At 36.4% G+C, this 26,208-nt stretch overlaps 1 protein-coding gene across 2 annotated transcripts in view; it reads right to left on the reverse strand.

Annotated features, from left to right (window-relative positions):
- USP32 (ubiquitin specific peptidase 32) overlaps positions 1-26,208 on the reverse strand; it is a 220,177-nt gene that overhangs the window by 10,261 nt on the left and 183,708 nt on the right. Inside the window, exons 16-29 of one of the 2 annotated variants that reach the window (XM_058560459.1) lie at positions 25,919-26,078; positions 22,430-22,584; positions 20,916-20,997; positions 20,047-20,121; positions 19,193-19,331; positions 18,824-18,929; positions 17,247-17,420; positions 16,412-16,586; positions 15,786-15,937; positions 14,769-14,880; positions 13,166-13,377; positions 7,269-7,453; positions 2,679-2,765; positions 1,619-1,739 (exon numbers count right to left, since the gene is read on the reverse strand). In XM_058560459.1, coding sequence (XP_058416442.1) covers positions 1,619-1,739; positions 2,679-2,765; positions 7,269-7,453; positions 13,166-13,377; positions 14,769-14,880; positions 15,786-15,937; positions 16,412-16,586; positions 17,247-17,420; positions 18,824-18,929; positions 19,193-19,331; positions 20,047-20,121; positions 20,916-20,997; positions 22,430-22,584; positions 25,919-26,078 — 1,935 coding nt within the window. The remainder of the gene's footprint in view (positions 1-1,618; positions 1,740-2,678; positions 2,766-7,268; positions 7,454-13,165; positions 13,378-14,768; positions 14,881-15,785; positions 15,938-16,411; positions 16,587-17,246; positions 17,421-18,823; positions 18,930-19,192; positions 19,332-20,046; positions 20,122-20,915; positions 20,998-22,429; positions 22,585-25,918; positions 26,079-26,208) is intronic. The other variant, XM_058560460.1, reaches the window with a different exon arrangement.

The following is a 26,208-nucleotide window of genomic DNA, read 5'->3' on the forward strand; positions in this document are numbered from 1 at the left end:
AACCATTCCTATAATGCGGGTCAAATGGAAGTTGTGTCTAATTTTTTACTATTCTAAAAAATGCTATGATGAAGACTTGTCAGCAAATTACAGACTATTTCCCTAGGATAAATTCCTAGAAGGGAAAATCACTGGAATAAGACACATAAAACATATGGTCAATAATCTCAGTTTTGAACCAATGTATCTTCTTTTGTCTACGTGATTCTCTAAGCACATGCAAAAACCACGTGTGGGAAGAGAAATTATGTAGGAAGAAATTAGTCATGTGGCTCCACTCCCCAGCAAGGCAGGATATCTCAATAGCAACTTGGTTTCCATGGTGTCCTAAAAGCATCACTGAAAGTGGAAGTGCGATGAGATTTAACAGGTCACGTAGGCCCTTCTTCCTATAAGGAGGATGTCCTCCAGAGCTTTTCAGATTGCACACTGGGCTTGTTAAAAAGGGAAAGAGATTTACAGAGCCACATAATTTTTCAGCTTTGACAGGAGTGTCTTGTCACGATAATGTCCTGTCAGATTTTGTGCTAACAACGATTTAGGGATCTTTCTATCAATTGCTAAAATGTTCCCTCCTCAAACAAAGCATGGCTGAGGTTACTAAATTAACCTGGTGCAGTGAGCATGATCTGTTAGAACATCAACTTCCCTTCAGCTTCCTTTAGCATAACGATCTTTCATTTGGCAAGTATCCACAAATTATACTCATCTTTGGCTAGTGAGAGCTGCCAGGAGCCTCAGAGTGTGTGGGGGCATATTTAGGGATCCAAATAAGGAACTAGGTCTGGAATTGGTAGCTTCCCCACTCACTCCTCAACAGCACAAAAGAGAGAAAAGGCAATTATCATTACTAACTTAACTAAAGGGTACAGTTTAAGAAATCATGAAGGAAATTTCCATTGACAGCCATACAACTGCAAGAGCCACTGCAATTTTTCATGTGACTAAAAAGACTCCTCTGATTCTGTTGCTTTTACCTCTCCATCAGATTCTTCATATCTCTACCCACAAGCTACCCAGTCAATCTACCCTTCAAACAATATTTGGCAAACATTTTTGGGTATGGAGTTAGTATTCTTTTTGAAGTAACATTTTCAAAACTTAAAAATTGCTCTGGCCAGACAGTGGCAGTAGAGAATGCCAAGTGTGAAGAACAGCCATTGAGACGTATTCTCAGCTGCTCAGTCTTGAAATATTCCAACCTTTCTCTAATTTTTCTGATCACTATGCCCATTAAAGGTAGCAGCTATAGCTCTGGGATTCATTTGAGCTAAGTAACTGTGCTTCAATAATAATTAATAAGTAGGCAGAGAGATATTTACTGGCTGGTATGTCATGGCCACAGAATATAACTTTTTAATTACACCCAGAGTTTTGTTATAAGATTTACTTATTATTAGTATTTTTGAAATGTAATGCCCCAATACAATTAACTAATAGTGGGAAAACTGAAACATTCATGTAATCATGTCACTATATTATGTGTCATAGAGAATGCCAATGAATGTTTTTCTGGTTGTTATTTAAATTGTCTAAAACATAAATGGCATGATAGAGTTAAACTGGGAAAAATTTTACATATAAAGGCCACCATCTTATGGTGGCCCTGAGTACTTACCCTTTCCTGTGATGTTTGATAGCGGAGGTGAAGGGCCGTGGGGTCCCAATCCACAGCAATATAGGCATTTCCAATGAAAGCTCTGTCTTCCCCACAATCAATTTTACAGCCTCTGCAAAATCTAAAGGGGGGGTAAAAGGTCTACTGAGGAAAGAATAATTATGAAGGTATCCAAATTTTCTTTACCAGAAATATTCTCCCTTTCTACTTCCCTCCTTTCTTTCTTGGGCTTCACAATTTGTCATGGGCTTACTTCAGACTGATAACTGCATGAATATGTATTAATAATTATTAGTATTTCAGGGCATCATGCTTATCACTTCTCAAGTCTCCAATTTTTCAAAGCACTTGATAACCATTTGTTAACCCACATGAATATGTGAACTTTATGGCAAATAAATGTTATGAGAATTGGATATTTGAGATAATACACTGCTAAAGAAATTCTAAACTCAGTTACATTTAATGCTCTGAGGTAGGACAATTTATCAGGTATAACAATGCCTATTTCCTTGTTTGTAAAATGGCACATTAAATAACTGTGTATAAAAATTTATGGGGGCGGGGGGAGAGCATGACAAAGTCATGGTTCCAATGCCTATTTTAGACTCAATTTGGTAAGTCTATTACAGTTCTCAGAAGGCTGACTTCAGTATTCAGGCATTTTCCAAGCTGGAACAGTACTGATCAATCAATCTCCATAATTCTTCTAAAGACCAAAAACAGACTTCCATCAAGGTCTAGTAAGTAAACTATGTTCTACTGGGCTCAGAATTGCTAAACTGATTTATATTTAAGGAGCAGAAGATACATAACAATAAATGTTGGTCATAAACTATGAATTTGATGAGGATCGTAAAGTTCACAAAACCAGCTAAGTCTCAAGAGCAAAACTTAGCTATGGATCTCATAAGGAAGAGATAAATGAACAATTCCTAAGTTTATCTCAAGCTTCTCATTATTCACTACTACTTCTAAAAACTGAAAACCTTATGAAAAAGGTATAACATCTGAAGCTGCAATTCTACTAAAATGTTTCTTCTGCAGAAGGTCACTTTACCTATACCATGGGCACCATGCACAGGAGTTCCCATCTTTCTGCACAACTCGTAGAGTGAATGGATATTGATAGCCCATACTGTCATCACTGAAACAGAACAGAAACCAAAGAGTATAAGAAACATTTCTGATCTGAGGTCTCAACTCCTTTTCATCTTCTCTTGAATTCTAGGAAGGGACATCTGTCATAGCACTATGCTCATGATGACAGCTCAATGCTGCTTATCCTAACCCATTAGCTGCAGCCCTACACCAACCATACTCAGCATCTATGCTGTATCCCTGCTTATAGAAGGGTAGACATACTAGACTGCCAGATGTCTCTAAGAGAGACCATGTGGTCCACACAAATTTTATAAGATAAGCTAATCATGAAATCAAACACCAATTATCCTTCAGCCTTAATTCTATCAGAAGCCTTAATTCAAATTAAACTAAAATAATTAGACCTTTCCATGGCAAGAACATTGACACACCACAGAAGGCTGAAAGGTCATAACGGTTTTTTGTGGAGTTGACTAACTGTATATTTAGAAGTTTTCTTTAATCAGAATCCCTTATGTGGTACATGTTAGGTACGCCTTTTTCCCTGCCGTAACTACTCAATGCTATAAGCTACATAACATTTTTAGAGTAACACCTTTTTTTTTGTGAGGAAGATCAGCCCTGAGCTAACATCAGTGCTAATCCTCCTCTTTTTGCTGAGGAAGACCGGCTCTGAGCTAACATCTATTGCCAAATCTACTGTCAATCCTCCTCATTTTTTTTCCCCAAAGCTCCAGTAGATAGGTGTATGTCATAGTTGCACATCCTTTTTAGTTGCTGTATGTGGGACGCGGCCTCAGCATGGCCGGAGAAGCAGTGCGTCGGTGCGCGCCCAGGGATCTGAACCCAGGCCGCCAGTAGCGGAGCGCGTGCACTTAACCGCTAAGCCATGGGGCTGGCCCTGAATAAGTTTTTTTTAAAGTTGGAGAACACACAAAGCTATCTCGCAGTCAAAAGATGTTACTCTAAAAGGGGCTGGCCCGGTGGCTTAGCGGTTAAGTGCATGCGCTCCGCTACTGGCGGCCCGGGGTTCAGATCCCCGGGTGCGCACCGACACACTGCTTCTCCGGCCATGCTGAGGCCGCGTCCCACATACAGCAACTAGAAGGATGTGCAACTATGACATACAACTATCTACTGGGGCTTTGGGGAAAAAAAATGAGGAGGAGGATTGGCAACAGATGTTAGCTCAGAGCTGGTTTTCCTCAGCAAAAAGAGGAGGATTAGCACGAATGTTAGCTCTGGGCTGATCTTCCTCACACACACACACACACACAAACAACTTATTCATCCTTGCCCCAGTAAGAAGAAATGCAATGAATATAATGTAAGACCAGTATACTTTATGGCTCATTTGGCAATTGGTGGTGGCTATTACATGGTTGCTGAAGGTAATGAAACCATGATAAGGACTCATTTTAAGGGCAAAAGTGAGTACTGTATCATGTCTGTCACAGAGTTCCCATCTTTCTGTATGACTTGTCAAGTGAATGATTATTGATAGCCCATGCTGTCCAGTATTATGTCATAATCAGGTCAATAGTAAATGAGGAATCAAAAGAAAGATAAAGGGGCAAAATCACCAGGAAGCACTCTGGCAGAGAACTGTGCAGCACCTCTCTTCTGAACATTTTCTTTACCGTTTTGCTCTAACTGAAGACTGGCTTTCCTGAGGACTCTGCTTCCCCTACAATCTCTTAACTGCTGTCTCTTCTCATACATCCCAGAACCTGGAGGTGATATGGGTCTCCTCCTTACTCCTCTTTGCCACTTCTAGATGATTTCTCCTTCTAAAAATTTCTAGTTTCTTCGTACCATGTGCTATTGAATTATACCACCTGCTACTCCTCCTTGGTAGGCACATCTCTTCTCTATTCACTAAAGATTTTAGCATTCGGCTCACTGTTTTTCTGTCCATTACTTCTCCTGCTATTACTCTTGGTGACTTCAACATCAATGTAACTTATCCAACAACATCTAGGCCTTCTCTCTTCCAACAATAATTTCCTCCACCCTATATAACTACCCTCTCCAATGGTCATATTCTAGACCTTGTCAATTGGTAGTGGCTATTACACGGTAGTGAAAACAATGATAAGGACTTTACTATCTCCAAAAATCTCAATTCCAAATATCCTACTTTGCAACAACCATCTCCTATTTTTTTGGATCACTTATTCAAATATCACTATTCTAACAATTCTTTGACCCAGTAGAAATCTCTAATCACTGCCCTCAAAGCCTCACTTTCCTCCTCATCCACCGTCCCTCAAAATAATCACCTTTATATAGATCCTCAATTCTAGGAATTTGTCCATTTAATCTAATTTTTCAAATTTATTGACAAACATTCACAAAAGTAGAGAATTGCACAATAAATCCCCATGTATTCATCACCTAACTACGACAATCATCAATTCTTGGCCACTCTTATTTCATCTATACCCTTACCTAGCCCCACTAGATTATTTTATTCCATTTTTTAAAATTGTGGTAAAATATACATAAAATTTACCATTTAACCATATTTAAGTGTACAATTCAGTGGCATTAAGTGCATTCACAATGTTGTGCAACAATCACCGCCATCCATCTCCAGAACTTTTTCACCTTCCCAAACAGAAATTTCGTACCCATTAAGCAATAACAACTCCCCCTCTCCCCTACTCCCAGACCCTGGTAACCTCTAAACTATTTTCTGTTTATGAATTTTCCTATTCGAGATACCTCATAAAAGTGTACTCATATAATCTTTCTCCTTTTGAATCTGGCTTATTTCACTTAGCGTAGTGTTTTCAAGGTTCATCTATGCTGTAGTATGTATCAGAATTTCATTCCTTTTTATGGCTGAATAATACTCCATTGTATGTATATACCACATTTTGTTTATCCATTCATCTGGACATTTGGGATGTTTCCACCTCTTGGCTATTGTGACTCACTAGATTCTTCTGAAGGAAATCAGAGGCAATTTTATCATCTTCATCCATAAATATTTCAGTGTGTTATCTCTAGAAGATAAGCTCTTATTATCTTTTTAATGTCCATAGGACCATTTTCTCTTTAACCTACTTCAACCTCCATGTCTTCATCTATGCTACTCCACTAAAACAGCTTTTGCAAAGGTCACCAAGGACTGCTATTTTATCAGATCCAGTGGTCAATTCCCAGTTTTCTTACTCAATCTCTCTGTAGCATTTGAAACTGATCAATCCTTCTTTCAAACACTTCTTTCACTTAACTTTTGGGACAATACTCACTCCTGCTTTTCTTCTTATATCACTGGTTCCTCCTTCTCAATCTCCTTTGTTGCTTCTTCCTCCTGTTTCCAACCTCTAAATGTTGGAATGCATCAGGAATTAGATCTTGGGCAACTTCTCCATCTAACTTTTACTCTCTAAATGATATCATCTGCTCTCAGGGCTTTAAATATCAACTATTTGTTGATGACACCTATATGTCTCCAACAAAGAAATCTTAAGTCTATGTCCCACTTGAAAATATAACACACATCTTGAATTTAACTTGATTCCTGTTATCTCTCACCAAAACCTGCTCCTTCTCCAGTCTTCCTCATTTCATTAAACAGTACCACAATTCACAAACAATTGCTCAGGCTGAAAATCTAGCCTGGACTCCTCTTTCCCTCATATTCTATATCCAATTCATTAGCAAGCCCTCACCTAGAGCCCTGTTAATTCAATCAGACTTGGACTTCAAATTTAATCTCGCCCTACTGTTATTTTTACTAAACACAACATTCATCAATTAAATTGCTTATCTATTATTTGCAGTTTTTTTTAAGATTTATTTATCTTAAGCCTTATCCTAATCATCAGTAGAATCCAAACCATAACAAATAACCTATCAGCAAAGAGAACTTCTTTACTCAGTTAACATAGAAACAGAACTCTCACTTGCACCATGATAGCAAGAAAATGATCTGCAATTCAATTGAGATATAAATTAGGCACAAAATCCCAGCAACTGTTAGAAGTAAATAAATTTACTAATTCAACAGAACAGTGATAGGAGGAATGGAAAGAAAAAAGAAAATCTTTATTTTCTTTACCTTATGAAATTATTCTATGTTAAAATGACATAGTATGGAAATAATCCAACTGAATCACTTGTTATGGCATGAAACTTTTTCAGAGTTCAGGTACAGACATGCACACTAATGCTCCCATTCTGAATTTCAGAGGGTGGAGATGATACAAATTTCCTGAGGAATTTACACTCTCTACTTTTGTAACAATAGAAGTCAAGGATATTACCTGAAGCATTTAAAACATTAACAGGAGGGATTTAGGCAAGACACTAGAGAATGAAAGGATTATTAGATAGTAGTGTCTAGGTGATGAAAAGAAGCTGTAGCCTCTCCTAATCAAAAGATCAAACCAAATGGTTAATGCTGTCTGGAGGGTTCTTCACAGAGTGATTAACCTGACATGGAATGGGTCCTATAAATCACACAGAATTCACAAAAATTCTTCTCTCTCTAACGTTTAGAAACCACAGGTCTAGGCTGATCCCCTGAACTCACCAATCCTGAGCATGGTTACTAGCTTCCTGAGGTGGGAGTGGGCTGGCTAATCGAGATACTTGAATCCAAACGGCATCATATAGGTCTTTTTTCCGGGTATGCACAGTACATGGAACAATCAGTGGCATTCCAAAGAGGCTGGGACGATTCTTCTGAGATGACAGGAAATACAGTTCTGTCCTCATCTATACAAACAAGAGAAGAGAGAGCTGAGAAGACAGGCCTCTAATTCCTCCCTTTTGTTCTTCTACAACTGCCAGTAACAGGCGTCAGCGCCATTTTCAAATTAGTCACTACCACTCTTCTCTCTTTACTTATAGAACCATCTTTATTAATACAAAGAGAATGGTTATTGAAAGTGAAGTCATTGAAAGGCTGAGGTAATTGCCAATTTCAGAGTTGCTGTCTATCTATCAAACTTGGGTTTTCAGCATTTAATATTTTCAAATTAGCTTTCTCTTATAAACATTTCTCACACACGCTGCATCGCATGTAAAACTACTAATAGTTTTGGGGCCGGCGTAGTGGTTAAGTTTGCGCACTCCACTTCAGCGGCCTGGGGTTCACAGGTTTGGATCTCGAGCACGGACATACACACTGCTCATCAAGCCATGCTGTGGCAGCATCCCACATACAAAAATGGAGGAAGACTGGCACAGATGTTGGCTCAGGGACAACCTTCCTCAAGCAAAAAGAGGAAGATTGGCAACAGATGTTAGCTTAGGGCCAGACTTCCCCGCCAAAAACCAAAAAACCCTAGTAACAGTTTCATAGCTCAAGGCTTTTAACAATTAAAACCCTTTCTCTACAAAGTATGCCAGTAAACCAAAAGTCCCTCAAAATGCAATTTTCTAAGAATAAGCTGTTGATAACTGTTGTTAGAGCAGCAATTCCCAAACTTTTGGAGACTTGTAAAAATCCAGTCATTTAATTTTGTAACAACTTACCCACCTTCCTAAAAGAAAGTGAGTGACTTTAGTTTTATTTTTTAAATACATGATAGAATAAAAGGTAAAATTTAAAAATATTTGCTTTGAGTATGTGAAGATTTTTATGATATTCCTTAATACAGACATAGTGCACAGAATTAGCTTGGAAATGCTTGCTTAATAAAACAAAAATTTAGATTAATATAAAGGTTGGTGGGAGTTCAGGATTACTCAAAAAGCTGTTGAGCACTTGGATATTTAATTCTTTGTTTAATTCTTTATGTAGTAGAGAAGCTAAATCCATAACTATAAACTCACTAAGGGTTAGCTAGTTTCTAAGTGAAAAAACTCTTTTATTTCAGATTCTCAAGCATTTTATTTTGCCATTGTTCCTTTAAGCTTAGTTAAATACATGATTTTAAGACTCCGTTTCATGTGTTGGTATTATTGTAAGACCCACAGAAACGTGGACAGAGTTCAGAATAACTATTTTTTAAAAATCTAACAACTTAGATTTGTTCTCCTCTCCTTAAATTTCTACCTTTCTTCCACTCTCTCAGCAGATGAGATCATTTAAGCAAGGATCTCTTTCCTCTACTCTTTTCAGTCTATCTTTTCTAAACCCACACAATTTTCATCCTCTTGAAGGTAACTTCTCCCAGTGCCCTAGGGCCCACATCTGCTCAGTTCCTCATAGGAAAATGCTCCCAGCTTTACCGCACCAGGAATTTTCCTTTTGTCCTTTCCTAACAATTTTCTCTCTCATCTGAAAAAACTTGACCTGACTACGCTAAATTCTTGCCCTATTTCTTTACTTGGTTACACTGCCAAACTTTGCAGTTTTCAGTGTTTTTAACTTCTCTGGTCCACGTAACTACTTCTTTCTTTCTTATTTATTTATTTATTTATTTTTTTGAAATTGACTTGTCCTTTAGTTGTGTCAATATACTGTTTTTCTATTTCTCCCTTTATTCTCTAAACATCCTTGCCTATGTTGCCTTGCCGTATTGCTCTTCTTTTTCTACCTTACAGAAGGGAGTAGAAGAAAAATAAACTACTTTCAAAGTAATTCAACCGTGAGATCAAAAGGGTCTGAAAGAAGGTGGCAATAAAAATGAAGAAATGGTAAATTTAAATAGTATTTTGAAAGAAAAAATTAAAAGCACAATGATATATTGAATATAGGGTTTCAGAAGAAAAGAGAAAAAAATCTAAGAACATTCCCACCTTTTAGTAGCCTTTAGCACGTAAAGAATGGTGTTGCCTTCCACCGAAATAATGTGAAAAGGGAGCTGACTTGGGACAGACAGATGATAAAATCAATTTTAGGCATTCCCCAAAGCTGGCTAGATCATGAAGGAAACCGGAAATAGAGGACTGGTTAAAAGGTGAAAATTTAGAGCTGCTAATATGGCTTTATGGTCCAATAATTAGAAAAACCTGTACAAATGCTTTAGCACTTACCAAGCACTTTATATAACATATACATGATAACTGAAGAGAGCTGTTTCCTAAGAAAGATTTAAAAAGTACATCGGAGTTCTTAATATATGATCTGATAATGCTTGGTAAAAAAAAGACATGGGGAAATGCATGAATCACCCAATTATTTTAGCTGATGGGACCAGTTGGAGCTGTGCTTAAAAAAAATTCCAAGTCACAAATATATCCCTTACTTCTCTAGGCTGTCTGCTCATACAATCCTGCCTAGAACATGATCCACAGAACATCATCCACGTGGTCAGAAACTCACTTTGAGTCAAGAGTTACTAATTTAAAGGGGAGAAAAAAGTACATTTCAAAGAATTATTACAAAGCAAATAGCCATGTAATCACCAGCCAGGTCAAGAAACAGAATACAGACAGCACTCCAAAAGCTTCCCTTTTGCTTCCTCCCAACCATGAATTCTCCCTTCCTCCTAAAGGTAACAGTTATTCTGAATTTTATGGTAATCATTTTCTTGCTTTTCTTTATAGTTTTATATCCTATGCATAAACAGTAAATTTCATTTTCCATGTTTTAAAAGTTTTTATTTATAAATAGAATCCTATAATTTGTATTTCTTTTGTGTCTTGCTTCTTTCCCACAACATTATGAGATTCATTTATATTGGTTACAACTATAAATCTATTCATTTTCATTAGTGTATAATATTCTATTGTATGAACATATATCAACTTCCTTATCCTTTCTATTACTAATGGGGATTTAACGTTTCATTTTGTGTTTTCACCTTTGGGCTATTATAGACAATGCTGCTATGAATCCTCTTGTATACATTGCCTGGCACATGATCTGCTGCGTGGACACTTAGGAGTGGAACTGCTTATCTTTAACTAGAAAACTATTTTACAAAGTAGTTGTTAATTTACACTCTTATCAGCAGTGTATGAGAGTTCTTGTTGTTCCATTATCCTTACTAACACTTTCAATCTGTTTAATTTTACCTATTTTGGTGGGTGTGCAGTGATATCACAATGTGGTCTTAATTTGCATTTCCCTGATTAGTAGTTCAGCTGATCACTTTTTCATATGCTTATGGCTATATGACTTTTTGTGAAATGCCTATTTAAATATTGACAATTTTTTACGGAATTGTTTGTTTTTTCTTAATGACTGATAGGAGTTCTTTATGTTTTCTGGATTGAGCCCCTTTGTTGGTTATATTAATTGCAAACATCTTCTAATCCAAGGCTTGCCTTTTTACTATGGTGCCTTTTGATGGAACTAAAGTTCTCAATTTTAATGATGTCTAATTTATCGATCTTTTCCTTTATGGTTAGTGCTTTCCATGTCCTATTTAAGCAGTCTTTCCCTACACCAAGGACATGAATATATTCACCATTATTATCTTCTAGCGGCTATTTTATTGTTTTGCTTTCATATGTAGTTCTACAGTCTACCTGGAATTGACTTATATGATGAGAGGTAGGTGCCAAGTTTCATATGGATATCCAATTATCCCAGCACCATTTACTGAGAAAATTGTCTTCCTCTCACTGCTCTGCAAGGCCATCTTTGTTATAAATCAAATGTTCATACATGGATGAACCTGTTCCTGGGCTCTCTATTCTACTCCATTGGTCTGTTTGTCTTTTCTCACACCAATATCTTTACGTCACAATGTCTTAAATATCATAGCTTTATAAAGTAAATCATATCTGGTAGCTCAATTCCTCATGCTTTGTTCTTCTTGAAGACCGTCTTGGATATTTTGTGCTTTGTACTTCCACATGTTAGAATCAGCTTATTGAGTTATATAACACACAAGCATACATACACAAAGTTATATTTGAGTCTTCTTTAATTTCTATCAATAATATTTTATTGTTTTCTATGTAGATGCCTTGTATATTTTTTATAACGTTTATTTCTAGGTACTTAATTTTTTTGATACTATGACAAATGATATCTATAGTGGATTGAATAGTGGCCCCCCAAAAGATATATCCACATCCTAACCCTAAGAATTTGGGAATATAACCTCATTTGGCAAAATGTTTTTTGCAGATGTAATTATGTTGAGGATATCGAGGTGAGATCATCCTAGATTATCTGGATGGCCCCTAAATCCAATGACAAGTGTTATCAGTGAAAGGCAGAGGGAGAAGCAGAAGAAGGCCATGTGAAAACAGAGGCAGAGACTGGAGTTATGCAACTACAAGCTAAGTAATGCCTGTGGCAGTCGGAAAAGACAAGGAAAGATTATCCCCTAAAGCCTTTGGAGGGAGCACGGCCCTGTTGATGCCTTGATTTCGGACTTCTGGCCTCCAGAACTGTGCAAGAATAAATTACTGTTGTTTTAAGCCACCAAGTTAGTGGTAATTGGTTACAGCAGTCCCAAGAAACTAATACCGTGCTTTTTTTTTTAACAACTTCATTTTCTCTTGTTGCTGCTATATAATTAATGTACTTGACTTTTTTGTATTGACCTTGTATCTAGCATCCTTACAAAACTCAGTTCACTTGCTTTTTTAAATGAGTAGAAAACACTACGCTTTATGCAATAAATATAACAAATATGGTGGGAATAAAAAAATAATAAAAAGGAAACCAGAAAAATCTACAAAGAAAATGAGATAAGAAAACAGGAGACAAAGACTGAAGAGAAAAATAAAGAAAATCTGAGAGGAAAAAGTGATGAGAGAGCCAAGCTTGGTGTCTTCTATGATGTCAGGGTGAACTAGTTTGGTCAGATTCTGATGTTTATTTGTGCTTTAATCATAAATGAAAGTTATAACCTGTTATCCCTTGGAAATCAGAAGACTAGAGGGAATTTTTGAACAGAAGTAAAGGTAACTAATAGATCTTAGAAATTATCTAGCAGTCCTATTTCTCATTTTATAAAATTAGGACACTGAGGCCCAAAGAGCTCAATCGGCTTTCTAGTGGCAGAATTAGAACTAAATCATACACCACTGAGTTCCTAGTTCAGTGCTCTTTCTACTCCACCAAGCTGCCAGCATATACAATGATTACCTTTTTAACAATTATCCACTGATCAGAGTTTTCAAATTTTCGTTTTTTAATCAGAGTCAGCCTTTAATGCAATAGCTATATATTAGTCTACCAAAGGAGGAATTATGCACAACTTGTCTTGCCAAAGAACATTCTTGTCGTCCCCCTCCCTCCAATAAACAAACAAAACTTTCCCCAAAGGCATCCACACTTATATGGCAGAGAAGAAGATGAATATGCTTACAAGAACATATAGGAGACACAAACTTTTCAAAGAAAGTAGCATTCAGATGCACCAGCTATCCTGCTGCTTCTTAATTATGAGTGACGAATGTCATTTCATATATAGGCCGTCACGTGTATACTAAATCCTGGCCCCGATCACGTGCAATAGCATACGTAACACACTGAAAGTGCATGCAATGAAGATGATGCAAAGACAGAAAATGGCTATGTTTCACAAATGACACTGGCAAGACCAGCAGTAACTTGCCTAACATTAAACTAACCATTTTTCGGTGGACTGCAATGATGTAGCCTGTAAAGGGATTGTCAGGAAGAGATGGCATATGACCATTCACCATTCCATTTGTGAAGTTCTTCTCAGTTCCACATGGCACAATAGTGTTTGGCATTCCATTGGGGATGAATATTGGTCGGGACAGGTCCCCATTGGTGGTTAGGGTGAACATTCCATTCATAGATGGGGAAGAGGAGAAATCTACAAATTCAAAGATAAGTATAGCATCATAAGCTTGTGGTACCTTCATCTTTGCTCTTTTCTCAATTACCATGGGGACCCAGACCACTGATGGCATAGTCTCTTTTAACAAAGAACAGGGAGAAATCATAGTTCAAATAATAATTGTAGACTGATTGGAAGATTTTAATTTCTGTATTGTATGGCAAAGATTATAGAAGATTTGCATCACTGCAGAGAATTCTACTGGACAGTGATAATCTAAACAAAAAAGTAGGGGCCGGCCCAGTGGCGTAGCGGTTAAGTTTGTGCACTCTGCTGTGGTGGCCCGGGGTTCGCTGGTTTAGATCCTGGGCACAGACCTACTCACCGCTCATCAAGCCATGCTGAGGCAGCGTCCCACATAGAGCAACTAGAAGGATGTACAGGGCTGGCCCCGTGGCTTAGCGGTTAAGTGCGCGCGCTCTGCTACCAGCGGCCTGGGTTTGGATCCCGGGAGCGCACTGATGCACCGCTTCTCTGGCCATGCTGAGGCCGCGTCCCACATACAGCAACTAGAAGGATGTGCAACTATGACATACAACTATCTACTGGGGCTTTGGGGAAAAAAAAAAAGGAGGAGGATTGGCAACAGATGTTAGCTCAGAGCTGGTCTTCCTCAGGAAAAAGAGGATTAGCACAAATGTTAGCTCAGGGCTGATCTTCCTCACAAAAAAAGGAAAAAAAAAAAAGAAGGATGTACAACTATGACATACAACTATCTACTGGGGCTTTGGGGAGAAAAAAGGAGGGAGATTGGCAACAGATGTTAGCTCAGGGCCTACCTTCCTGAAAAAAAAATTTTTTAAATAAATAAATAAAAAATAAACAAAAGAGTAATATTAAATCATCCACCAACCCACCATCACTACTATCTACTAAGTGCCATTGAGAGGAGCCTCATTCTCTCTGAAGCCCTTTATAGTTGAGGAATGACTCTAATTATCAGCAGTATAGAGAAGAACAGGCAACCCACATTAATGGCCAAAAAGACTCACTGAATGACCATATTAAATTATATGCAATATGAGATAAACAGATTCCTTTTTAGTCATATTTATTTTTTTGTATATTCCAAATATACAAAATATTTCTCATACCATCTGTTGCCATTTAGTATTAGATAAAAGAGTTAAAAGAGATCTGAATTCCAGTGGTAGATTTAGCTAATAACTATCTATCTAACTTAGTCACTTAGGTTCGCTGAATTTTAGGTTTCTCATCTATAAAATAAGGAAGTTGAGACAAATGATCACCAAGGTTTCTTTCAGGCTCCAAAATTCTTTTGCTCTAATACAAATATAAAGACGATGACAATGCTTAGACCAACATTTAAAGCTGAAATCATGAGAGGAGCTCTAGTTCTATCTTACCCGTCTGTATTGGACTAGAAGCTGAAATTGGAGATCCAGGGATGGGAATTTCAAATGCACACAAAAATCCACTCACTGAGAGTCGTACTTTTTGGTTGTCCTGAGGGAAATTCTACAGAAAAAGAGGCAAGATGAGAAGGGGGAGATGTTTCAGATAAAACGAAAAATCATCTCTCTGACATATTTGAAATGAATGTCTTAGATGCTTTCATCAGTAACACAAACAAGATGATTAAATAATTTGTCTCAAATAACTAAAAGATGAAAGCTTGATAAACTCACCTTACTGACAAAACTGTTATCCCTTTACATACGAAGGAAGTATATTGTATATAGTTGACTTACGTTTTGCCCTTCATTTCAAGTATCTAAATTGAAAACTCTCAGAGAGATCTCACCTTTGCATTACATATGAAAAAAAAGGTCAAAGAGGTAGGAGTTTGCTCAGAAACCCCAAAGATGAATAAAAATACTACTACTGGTAGGAGCTCAATTTAGGGTAGGCAATACATTTATTACAATGTCTCTTTCTCTAGCTGGTATGCAGGAAGAAGTGATTTGTGTTAATTTGTCTTTACTCTCTTAACTTCTTAGTGCACTGAAAGGCCAGGTATTTATATTCATAAGTAAATACCGAAAGCATACACTCATAAATGCACAAAATACTTTAACCTAGGAAGAATTCCAGTGACAGTGGTAATACAGAATAGCTGTCAAGTGCAGCAGCAGCAGTCACTGGGGGAAACCTATATGGTAGTGACATAGCTAGATCACTCCATACAGGTAGTCTTGGGCTTACATATTTCCCCTCTTCAAAAATATGACCATCACCATTATTCCTTTATTCTGGTAGACAATCCTTTTAAGTTTCTGGGATGGAAAACTTGACAATTTTTTGGTTTAGTTTTTTTTTTTTTGTTTTAATATCTCCCTCAGTCAATCAACATAATAATTGAGAAAACTGTGACCCTTGAAAGATGGAATCAAAGGTTTCCTAGAAAGAATAGTTAATATTACCTTTATGTTGGAACCATGTACTTCTGCAAGAAGGATTTGCTCTGATTTAAGTCCACAGAGATCACTCAGCTGTTTTTTTAAACCTGTGTACTTTTCATCCATATTCAGTCTTAGTCCATATCTTACAGGGGTAGTACCATCCAACTTAATAACTAGTAAAGATAAAAGATCTTTTATCAGTAAAATGCAGGTTTCCTTGAAAGCTTTACACCATATATGTGTGTTGTGTGTGTGTGTATGACTTGGAAATAGCAAACATTTCAGCTTAGAATTTTTATTTTATATGTAAACGCTACAACAGATGGTACTTAAGGATAATATTAAATGAAATCATTATTTTTTGATGTTCACCTGGTATAGAAGTGTGAGTGGCTTTGCAAGAATTTAAAGAGAGTTTCTGGCATGTCTGGACTAATAGAGAATCAAAAATGGACCAAAAATGGACCCATGTTCCGTCTTTCAAACCTCAAATCATGCCTGAAATTAGATTGTTCGATTATAACATGCTGACTACCAATCTTCATGAGAATGCATTATAAACAAATGACTATACTCACAAATTCAGGCTGCTTGAATAAGGTAAAAGACAATGAAGTTAAATGATTTTTCAGAACTTCGTGACCTACCTGTTATTTCTAAGTGCATATAACTGTCCATTGGTAGTGGCAAAGACAAAAAATTGAAAGGGTCAAATCGAACACTTATATGTCCACATGTCTTGCATTTGACTTGGGACCGTAGCTGCCCATGGAACAAATCCACAACAATCGACCTATTCCTTCTCAGATGGTTGTCCCAGGCCTAGCAAGGAAAAACATTAGGGAATTTTTTTTTTTTTCAAAATTCAAAAAATAAGTATTTCTGAACAAATTCAAAGAAACTAGTTAAATATATTGGATTTAAATGCAAGAATATAATCCTCAATCTTCACTTAAAATATAAAAGCTTTCCGCCTACAAATTTACAATTCAGATATGTAATTTAAAATGTATTGCCTACTGAGATAGTAGAGAAACCCAGTTATGAAATAGAATGTGATTCTTTCTGCTCAACCTATAAAATATTAAATTCAGATGGAAAATTTGATTTTTTTCTTTGTTCTTAGCATGGTAACACAGATGAGAATTAAAGTTTTGTCCATTAAAAAGCAGATAAAACACGTCTATTTGTCACTGTACACATTACTTCAGCATTTATAGGGACTCCTGAAGTTCTACTGAATAATTATTCCTACGTCCTTTCTCACAAGCTTACAACGTGAAAAGGCATTTTTCTATTTTCATTAAAGGTGCTTTGTTTTGGCATTACTGCACAAGAATTAAGTAGAAAAATATAAATTCCTTTATTTTCACAGTAAAAATCTGATCACAGAATAGTTTAGTTAGCATTAAGTTGTGCAACACACATTTATGGCCAGAACATTTTACCTATTGCTTACTTAGAAGCTCAAAACCGACAAACCTCTGCAGCCACTTCCCAGTCTGGTCGGCCATCACTGTCCTTCAATTCCACATATGGCTTCTCATGAACTCGGTTGAGATCTTCATGAAGACCATCCAAGAGAAAAGCCAGAAGTTCTTGGGAGTCTTGTTGCTGGAACCCATTAAACCTGGGAGCATATTTTGCTATGGTCCACTATAAATATAAGAGGAATCAAACTCATTATTCACTACTCTGTAAAATTTGGAAAGAATATGTCCCAAAATTCAATCAGAGGGATTATAAGAAGGTAAATAGTATATAGTATTTAGTCTGTCTCTATTTCAGCAAATATATTTTGGATAATCATGAAATCTTTCTACTCTTAATCTCAAAAGACAAAAAAAAAAAAAAAAAAAAAAAGCAAAAAACGTATTTTGGCCAATACTCTATCCCAGTTCAGTATCATATAAGCAAACAGTTCTTTAGGTACACAGAAGACATTTAAGACAGATAAGACTATTAAAATAGCATTTGCTCACAATGAAAGATTTCCTGTTATACTGTTTTCTTCTACAGTTAATTTTTCTGGTCTTGGTATATCCTAATTTTTATTATCAGAGGCAGAACAGCCTCGTGTTTATTTTATTTATTTATTTGTTTGTTTTTGTTTTTTTTGTGAGGAAGATGAGCCCTGGGCTAACATCTGTGCCCAACTTCCTCTACTTTATATGGGACGTCGCCACAGCATGGCTTGACAAGCAGTGCCTCGGTTGGCACCCGGGATCGAACTCATGAACCCCGGGCTGCTGAAGCGGACCGGGTGAACTTAACCCATATGCCACCGGGCCGGCCCCTAGCCGCGTGTTTAACTGTGAGGATTTATTAACTAGCTTGCAACTTTGTGCTTGCTATTTACTGCTCTGAGCATTAGTTTCCTGAGCCATAAAATGGAGATAATAAGGCCATTTAGAAAATTAAATGAGTTAATACACATAAAGTAATTAGAATAGTGCCTGGTAAGTGGTAAGTAATCAAATTTCTAACTATTATGATTATGATTATTAATTTTTAACCTAAAAATTAGCTTTTGCCTTGTTTTTAAATCAAGATAAAAAATAATCCTAACTTCAATAAAATTCACTACATATAATATTAATGTAAAATTTGTATCCGTTAATTACATGTTTTCTTTCTGCTTTTTTTATTCTACAGATAGACCTACTTATCCTAGTAATGTTAAAAGTATTGAGTATTGAGTATTATTCATTAGATTCAGAGGTCTACCCTGCAGTTAGAATACTTCTAATAGTGAAGAACTAACAAAGAAAGGTTTACTATATATACAAGTAAGATACCTGACTAATTAGTAAAATGAATGATATCCCAAATTTAGAATGTGGCTTTGATCTTTTCCTACCCACTACATCTATAGCAATATTACACATATATTTGAACAAGTAAAAGTATTTGACATTCAATTTCTGCCTAGCGAAGGACCCAAAAACCTTAGTTAAACTAAAACTAAAAAGGTAAATATAAAAAACATGTAGAGAAAAATAATTACTTAAACAACTGCTTAGGACTTAAATACTTTCATATTATTTTAACCTGCTTACCCGAAGCTTTAATGGGGCGACGTTCTTCTGAGTTCCACTCCAAAGTTCCTGTACTAAATCCCCATAGCATTTAGCCATATGCCCCTTCATACCAATGGGATTTGTCCTAGAAGTTTGAGAGGAAAATTTGTTGCCAAGGATTCTCATAAATCACAATCACGTAGGCACAGAAAAGCCTAGCATCTATTTTCTCACATCAAAATATCTTTTTAAAACAAAAGAAGTATCCCCAGGTCCTTATTTCATACTAAATACGGCAAATAAGAAAGACTTTTCTCCCCTGGGGTGAAGAAAGAGGATAGTTAGGTGATACTGGGTTCATTTCAAAGTTATAAAAAGTTAAGAGGCTGATGACTCAAGAAAGATTACCTGTTGAGTTCATAAAGATGTCTTCCTGAGATAAAATACTGTGTCAGTGGCTGTGTGTTACTAACACACTGGATACTTGAGTTCATGAAGCATGTGTTTCCCAGATTACTCAGACCTGTGGCTCCCTTTTCTGTGGGAACTGCAACAAACAATATGAGAACCAAAGCCTAGCTGTAGTAAGATAAACAGTTACTTGTATGATGCAATGATTTTTATAACTCTTTTAACAGCTAAATGGAGCTAATATTTCTCTACCTGGTCTTTCAATGCTAAAGTAGAGGGTTTTTTATGGAGTGTCATTGGCAATCATGATAATCCATGCTCATCTATAATCTAGAAGCAGCAATGATTCTCTTTTTTTAATTTTTAATTTTATTTATTTATTTATTTTTTCCCCCAAAGCCCTGGTAGATAGTTGTATGTCATAGTTGCACATCCTTCTAGTTGTTGTATGTGGGACACAGCCTCAGCATGGCAGGAGAAGCGGTATGTCGGTGCACGCCCGGGATCTGAACCCCGGGCCGCCAGCAGCGGAGCGCATGCACTTAACCACAAAGCCACGGGGCCGGCCCAGCAATGATTCTCTTTAATTGCCACAATAGTTTTTTCGAATTCAAACAGTTCTCTCCTAGTATTGTGTGTTTAAAAATATATAAATTATTTTATTGCAAGGATAGAAAGAAATCTGATGTTTTCCTGCTTCAGGAAAAAGAAACATAATAGCAAAAAGAAACATAATAGGCGGCCTAATCACTTTTGAACTAGAAAGCTAAAGTTCCTAACACTTCAATAATTGAGAGGAAAAAAAACAATTTTAAGATAATCTTTTTAAATATAATACACTGGAGACTTACCCTTGTGTCTATCTATTTTACTACTGTTTGCTATAAAGGACATTTCCTCAGGCCAACTCATATCTTTGTTGCGAACTGGAAAAGACAGAGAGAGGAGTGTGTTAATTTCTTATCCATTCAAATCAGACCCACTCAATTACTTCTGTTAAAAAAAAAAAAAAAAGAGTTATTCCTAAATCAGAAACTGAAAAAAAATCAAGTTAATTTTAGTAATTGACTCTGAAACCATTCCAACTCTTTATATTGTGGATTTTATAGTCACTTGGTCAGAATTAATTAGTAAGCTATTCCCTCAATCACCTACCTGAAAGTAAAATTATACTCAACCATCTATAGAAATAATCAATGCTTTTAAACTTAATACATTAGAACTATTACAATTCTTTTAAAATTGTGACAACTGTCAGAGTAATCTATTCATTTTAATACAAAAGCAGCTAGCAATGTTTCCATGAATCTTTTTTTTCATTGAGGTAACACTGGTTTATGACATTATATAAATTTCAGGAATCTTGATGGGAAAAGACACACTTTATGTTTTCAACGATATGTGCATGCCAGTGTGTCAACCTATGTGTGAATATACAAGTAAGCTCTGTTGTGGAGTCCAGTGTTGACGACTAATGAAAGCCTATGCCACTAACTATGCAAGAAAGTTAGTCTCTTTACTCAAACTCAAAGAGGCTGCCTGAAAATTTTAAGAAACTTGCTAAACTTATAACTAAAGGGTTTGATGGATTTTCTTTACCATTAAGAATACATGAACAAATAACAGTTGGCAAAATTAGAAAATGGGTTATTAGTGAGTAAATAAATCTTTAAATTCTTCCCTTAAAAATCTAATATAGATGCATGCTTCCATCTTGTACCTTCAATTACCAGGTGCTGCTCATCCTGGATCTTCAAATATTCCAATCTATGATCCTCATCATCCAGAAGAGTAAGGTAATTCTATGTATGGAAGAGGAAATGTTTTTGTTAATTGATTACTAAACATGAAAAAAACATGGAAATAAAAATGAATGACAATTAAAAACGTCCTTGTAGTTACATAACTCATGGGACAGTATTTGGCATACTATAGTTGTTCAGAAATACTCATAATTTAGGTGGCAAAATGAGAGAAAAATAATGTATACTTCATAAACATATACTTTGTTTCTAAAGCAAAGTTACATAGAATTTTGGGGAGACCAGAAGAAGACTCATCACACATCAAACCAAAATTCACTGAGCTTTAGATTTTCTGAAGAGCTTACAGAAAAGAAATTTTCTTTAGCACCTAGTATGAAATTCCATAAATGTGCTTGTGATTAAGATGGAACTTGATCACTTACTAGAGATAAAAAATGTAAAACCTAATGTCATGCAATAGAATTATATATATTTTCGTTTATGCTCACTCTGTCTAAAGTGCTCAATTAATTCATTTAATTCTCACAACTACCCTAAGAGAGAAACTATTATTTTCCACATTTACTCATGAGAAAACTGATGCAGAAAGTTAACTGACTTGCCCTTGGTTATACAACTAACAAGAGCCAGGATTTAATCCCTGGCCATGTGGCTCCAGGAGCTGTGTTCTTAACTATTATACTATACTGCCTCTCAATGGTGACCAAAGGAGGATGTAAGAAAGAAGGAACTAGGGAACAGAGAACTGGGTAATTTATGATCCAATTTCAGAGTACAATCTGAAAATATATTACATATGTGAGGAAGAATATATAAGCAATTAACATCACTGCCTCTGAAGAGAGTGAAATTTAGGGGTCAGAGGATGGGAAGAAAGAATTTTCACTATACATTTTTGTATTGTTTGAATTTTTTTTAATATGTGTATAATTTACCTTAAAACAAATTCAAAATAAACTCTACTTAGTAAAAAAACAAAAGATATTTGCTGTTACTTTATAAGATGATTATCAACTCTTATTATGGATTTCAGGTGACAAATATCTACATGTATGCATGCAGTAATTTATTTATTTATTTTTTTGCTGAGGAAGACTGGCTCTGAGCTAACATCTATTGCCAATCCTCCTCCTTTTTTTCTCCCAAAGCCCCAGTAGATAGCTGTATGTCGTCGTTGCACATCCTTCTAATTGCTGTATGTGGGACGCGGTCTCAGCATGGCCGGAAACGTGGTGTGTCAGTGCGCGCCCAGGATCCGAACCCGGGCCGCTAGCAGTGGAGCACACGCACTTAACCGCTAAGCCACGGGGCCAGCCCTGCATGCAGTAATTTACAAGTTGAAGTTTTCACTGAGATCCCAGATATGGCTTTCAGCATAACTACTGTAGACAAAACCCCATACTCATGAAATATGGATTTAATCAGGACACTTAATCAGGACACTTCATGACTCTGAGATGCCTCTTACCTCACTATTGTAAAGCCACAGACGCATATCCTCCTCTTTGATACGCAGCCTCTGAGATAGATACTCATGAATTTCCTTGATGGTCTGCATTCGACTAAAACAGCCTGTATAGGCTAAGACCCGCTTTAATGGCGCATTCGGAGAAGGTACATTTCCTATGGTCATAGTAATCACAATAAGGAAAAAGGCAGATGTAAAAAAGAAAAAAAGCACCCCTCTCAGCAACGGGGACCATACTATTTTAGGAAATATTGATGAGAAATGGGAATTACAGGTTTAATAATTTTATATATTAAGAAGCTTTAAAATGAAGACAGGAGACCCAAGTGTCTTAGAGTCAGTCCAAAGCCTTAACTTTGAAAGGAAGAGTAACAAAATCAAAGAGGCCCAAATAATTGGCAGTATTCGGGTCCCAAGAAGAGAGGCAAATATCAGTAATAAGCCCTGGTTTCTTGGTCCCCCTTACACTCAAAAGCAAAATCAAAACTCAGTGTAAGAATGGGGAAGATAAAATGGGACAGGATTTGAATTCCACAGAGAGATAATTGGATTCACCTGATTTACTTTCTTAAAATAAACTGTCTTTGAATTGCTAATCCCATCATTCTGTCATTAAGGGGCCCAATTACCTAACACACTGGTACAATTACACAAAAAAATTTTACTTAAAATTCTAAGCACATGTAGACTCTACATGGCCACACAGAGCTTTAAAATGAAGCTAAGAAGCTTCCTGTGACAAAAAAAATTGCCCTATTGAAAGGCAGAAGGGGGGAAAAAATCATATTGCCTGCCTGCCCAATAAGATCACAGCAGACATGACTTTGAATTCCTGAAGGGCTCAAGGTGGAAACAAAAGGAGTGGCAACAAAGGGAAAGAGTGAAGAATATATCAAGTCTAACCATATACTGTCAAGCACCACATTAACAGACGGACCACATTTATGATGGTGGTCCCATTAGTACCATACAGCCTAGGTGTGTAGTAGGCGAAACCACCTAGGTTTCTGTAAGTATACTCTATGATGTTTGCACAATGACGAAATCACCTAATGATGCATTTCTCAGAATGTATTTCCATTGTTAAGCAACACATGACCATACTTCAAAAGAGAAGCAGGATGAAATGACAAGAGATTATGGAAATCAAAGACAGATCGCTAAAACAATCTGCTAAACCCCGGTTAACTAATCAGCCAAAAGTCCAGACAAAAGCTGTAGCTTAAACTAGTTATCTCTGCCTATGGGAGGTTATAGTTTATTGAGCAACCTGAAACAAAAATAAACAACATATCAATATAATTCATCTAGGGTACAATTAAACATTCTAGGTAGTTTTCCACCCATTCAACGGTGACTTAGCTTTTTTCCTCCCATTAAATGTGCTGGCATCATCTGCTTTTTTATTTTTATTTTTTTTGTGAGGAAGATCAGCCCTGAGCTAACATCTGATGCCAATCCTCTTTTTTCTGAGGAAGACTGGCCCTGAGCTAACATCCGTGGCCATCTTCCTCTACTTTATATGGGATGCTGCCACAGCATGGCTTCACAAGCAGTGTGTCGGTGTGCACCCGGGATCCGAACCGGCGAACCCCGGGCCACCGCAGCGGAGTGCATGCACTTAACAGCTTGTGCCACCGGGCTGGCCCCATCATCCGCTTTTTTAGAGCTTCCAAAAACAATTCACCCACTTAAAATAGGCTGAAAAATCATCTAAGAAATGACTTCTGTAGCCTTGTCTGTCAAAAAGGCTACGTTTAAGTCATGGTAACTGTGGCAACGTTTGTATACCTGTCCACTTCAAAAGGACTAAAAGAGCCTAGTAAACAGCCATCTTAAGTGGAATAATGAGAAAAATGAAAACTATGTTATGGCAGAATAAAACCCAACCATGAACAATTTTTAAACATATAACAAAACAAATCTCTTACTATAAGCAAGCAAAAGATAATCCCTAAAAGAAAACAGAAGAGCAAATTTCTCCAATTATACATCAGAGGATTAGTTATAAGATTACAGCAAGAAAAGCATATTTTTATAAACTTCAAAATGATTAATGATTGATTTCACAACTAATTAGTAAGGAATAAAATTTCAAATTAAGAACAAATTTGGAACATAATAACTACCCAGTTCTAGGATTCAGAAGCATTTGCAAGTGTAGTGTCCAAGTCAATTTCTATTGTCCTAAGCCACATAAGAAATTTATTTGAATTCTAGACAGTTTTTATAGCATAGCTCATTAAGCAGGCGGCCACTTATTACATATAATTTTGTGCTTTTGAATAGCACCAACAAATCTAGTGGAATTTACAGAAGCAGCAAAAATCTAGGATCAGCACAAGAGTTACAAAGAATACTTACTAAAAGCACAACACATCTTGCCTCTCATGTTATCTTTCAAAGAGAATCAAACAAGGTATGCGCGATGGATGCCATGGAAGTAAGGCAAATACTTTTATTCAATGGAAAATTAAATCAAGAATGTTTCATAGAGATGCTATTTCACTGTTCCTTGATTTTGACATTTTCCCCAAAGACAAAGTTTGGTTAGGCAGAGGCCACTGCTTCGCTATAATTCTTACCAAACAATATGTATGAGAATCTCCATATATTATCTGAATATAACCTTTAAGGAAGACATAAAACTAACCTTATTCAATTTCAAAGGAGGGATGGTACTTATAGGGTTGGTTTGGGTTCACAGGTAGTTCTTGCATACTAAGTCATATTAATTATAATAACAATTTGGCATTGTTAACACAAAGTCTGAGACTTTGTGTAAATGGATAAATTCATTATTTCTGCTGAAGAACAATTTCAAATATTTGCAAGGCAAAAGCATAGAGCAAGTGCTGACCATCAATAAAATGTAACCTCATAGAGAAATGAAAGGATAACTTTTCGCATGTAATACATTAAAACGGGCACATATTTATATGTCATTTTGATAGCCTGATGTTTTTCAAAGCATCACTTTCATTTTAAAAAATATATCCTTTGCTCTGTATTATCTGTCTCTTACAAAGGCTCCTTGGACCTCGCATGAGAAATGTATCATGTTCCGTCAAAAACATACCAAAAAGCAAACAAAAAAAGATGATATTGTCCAACAGATTACCTCTTAGAAATTTGAGTGGAGTTGAAAAGACCAGTCATTGACTGGTAGACTCTAACTTAGGTCAATCAAATAATTTATAGTCGCTTGTTCTCAAAGAAACAAAGTTTGTAAAATCTATTTCTGTTTATTATCTTTGTATGTTTACAAACCAGAAAAGGAAACAACCCTTCCCAGTTTGCTGCTGAGATTTTGGCTCTACTCCATTTAGTCTTGCGCATGACCATAGATCTAAGCCCCACAAGTGCTTTACTGATTCTGTATGAAACCAGACGGGAATGTGTATTAGTACAGTGGCACCAGACTTTGAGCAACTTGGTTTTTATTTTTTTAAGGAAATCCATTGTATTCTTGCTGCATTCTTAAATTACCTCTTGGCAAATGCTGAGGAAACATTCTCAGGCTCATCATACCCATATTCACCCAGATGTTAGACTGCTGTGTCCGAGTGGCAGGCTGCTGTCTCAGGAAGAGAAGATATCGAGGAAATAATTCCAGCTCTGGGATTTCTGTCCTGCTATTCTTGATCACCTGTTATTTCAAAAGATATAGAGTGATCACTTTCTTCTTTTATAGAAGAAACACAACTTGTCACTTTTATTTAACTTCTGAGATTTATTTTTAAATGTCCAATGTCCAATAGGTTCACTACCTATATTTC

The sequence above is a fragment of the Diceros bicornis genome, chromosome 18, assembly GCF_020826845.1.
Source record: "Diceros bicornis minor isolate mBicDic1 chromosome 18, mDicBic1.mat.cur, whole genome shotgun sequence".
Taxonomy (NCBI): domain Eukaryota; kingdom Metazoa; phylum Chordata; class Mammalia; order Perissodactyla; family Rhinocerotidae; genus Diceros; species Diceros bicornis.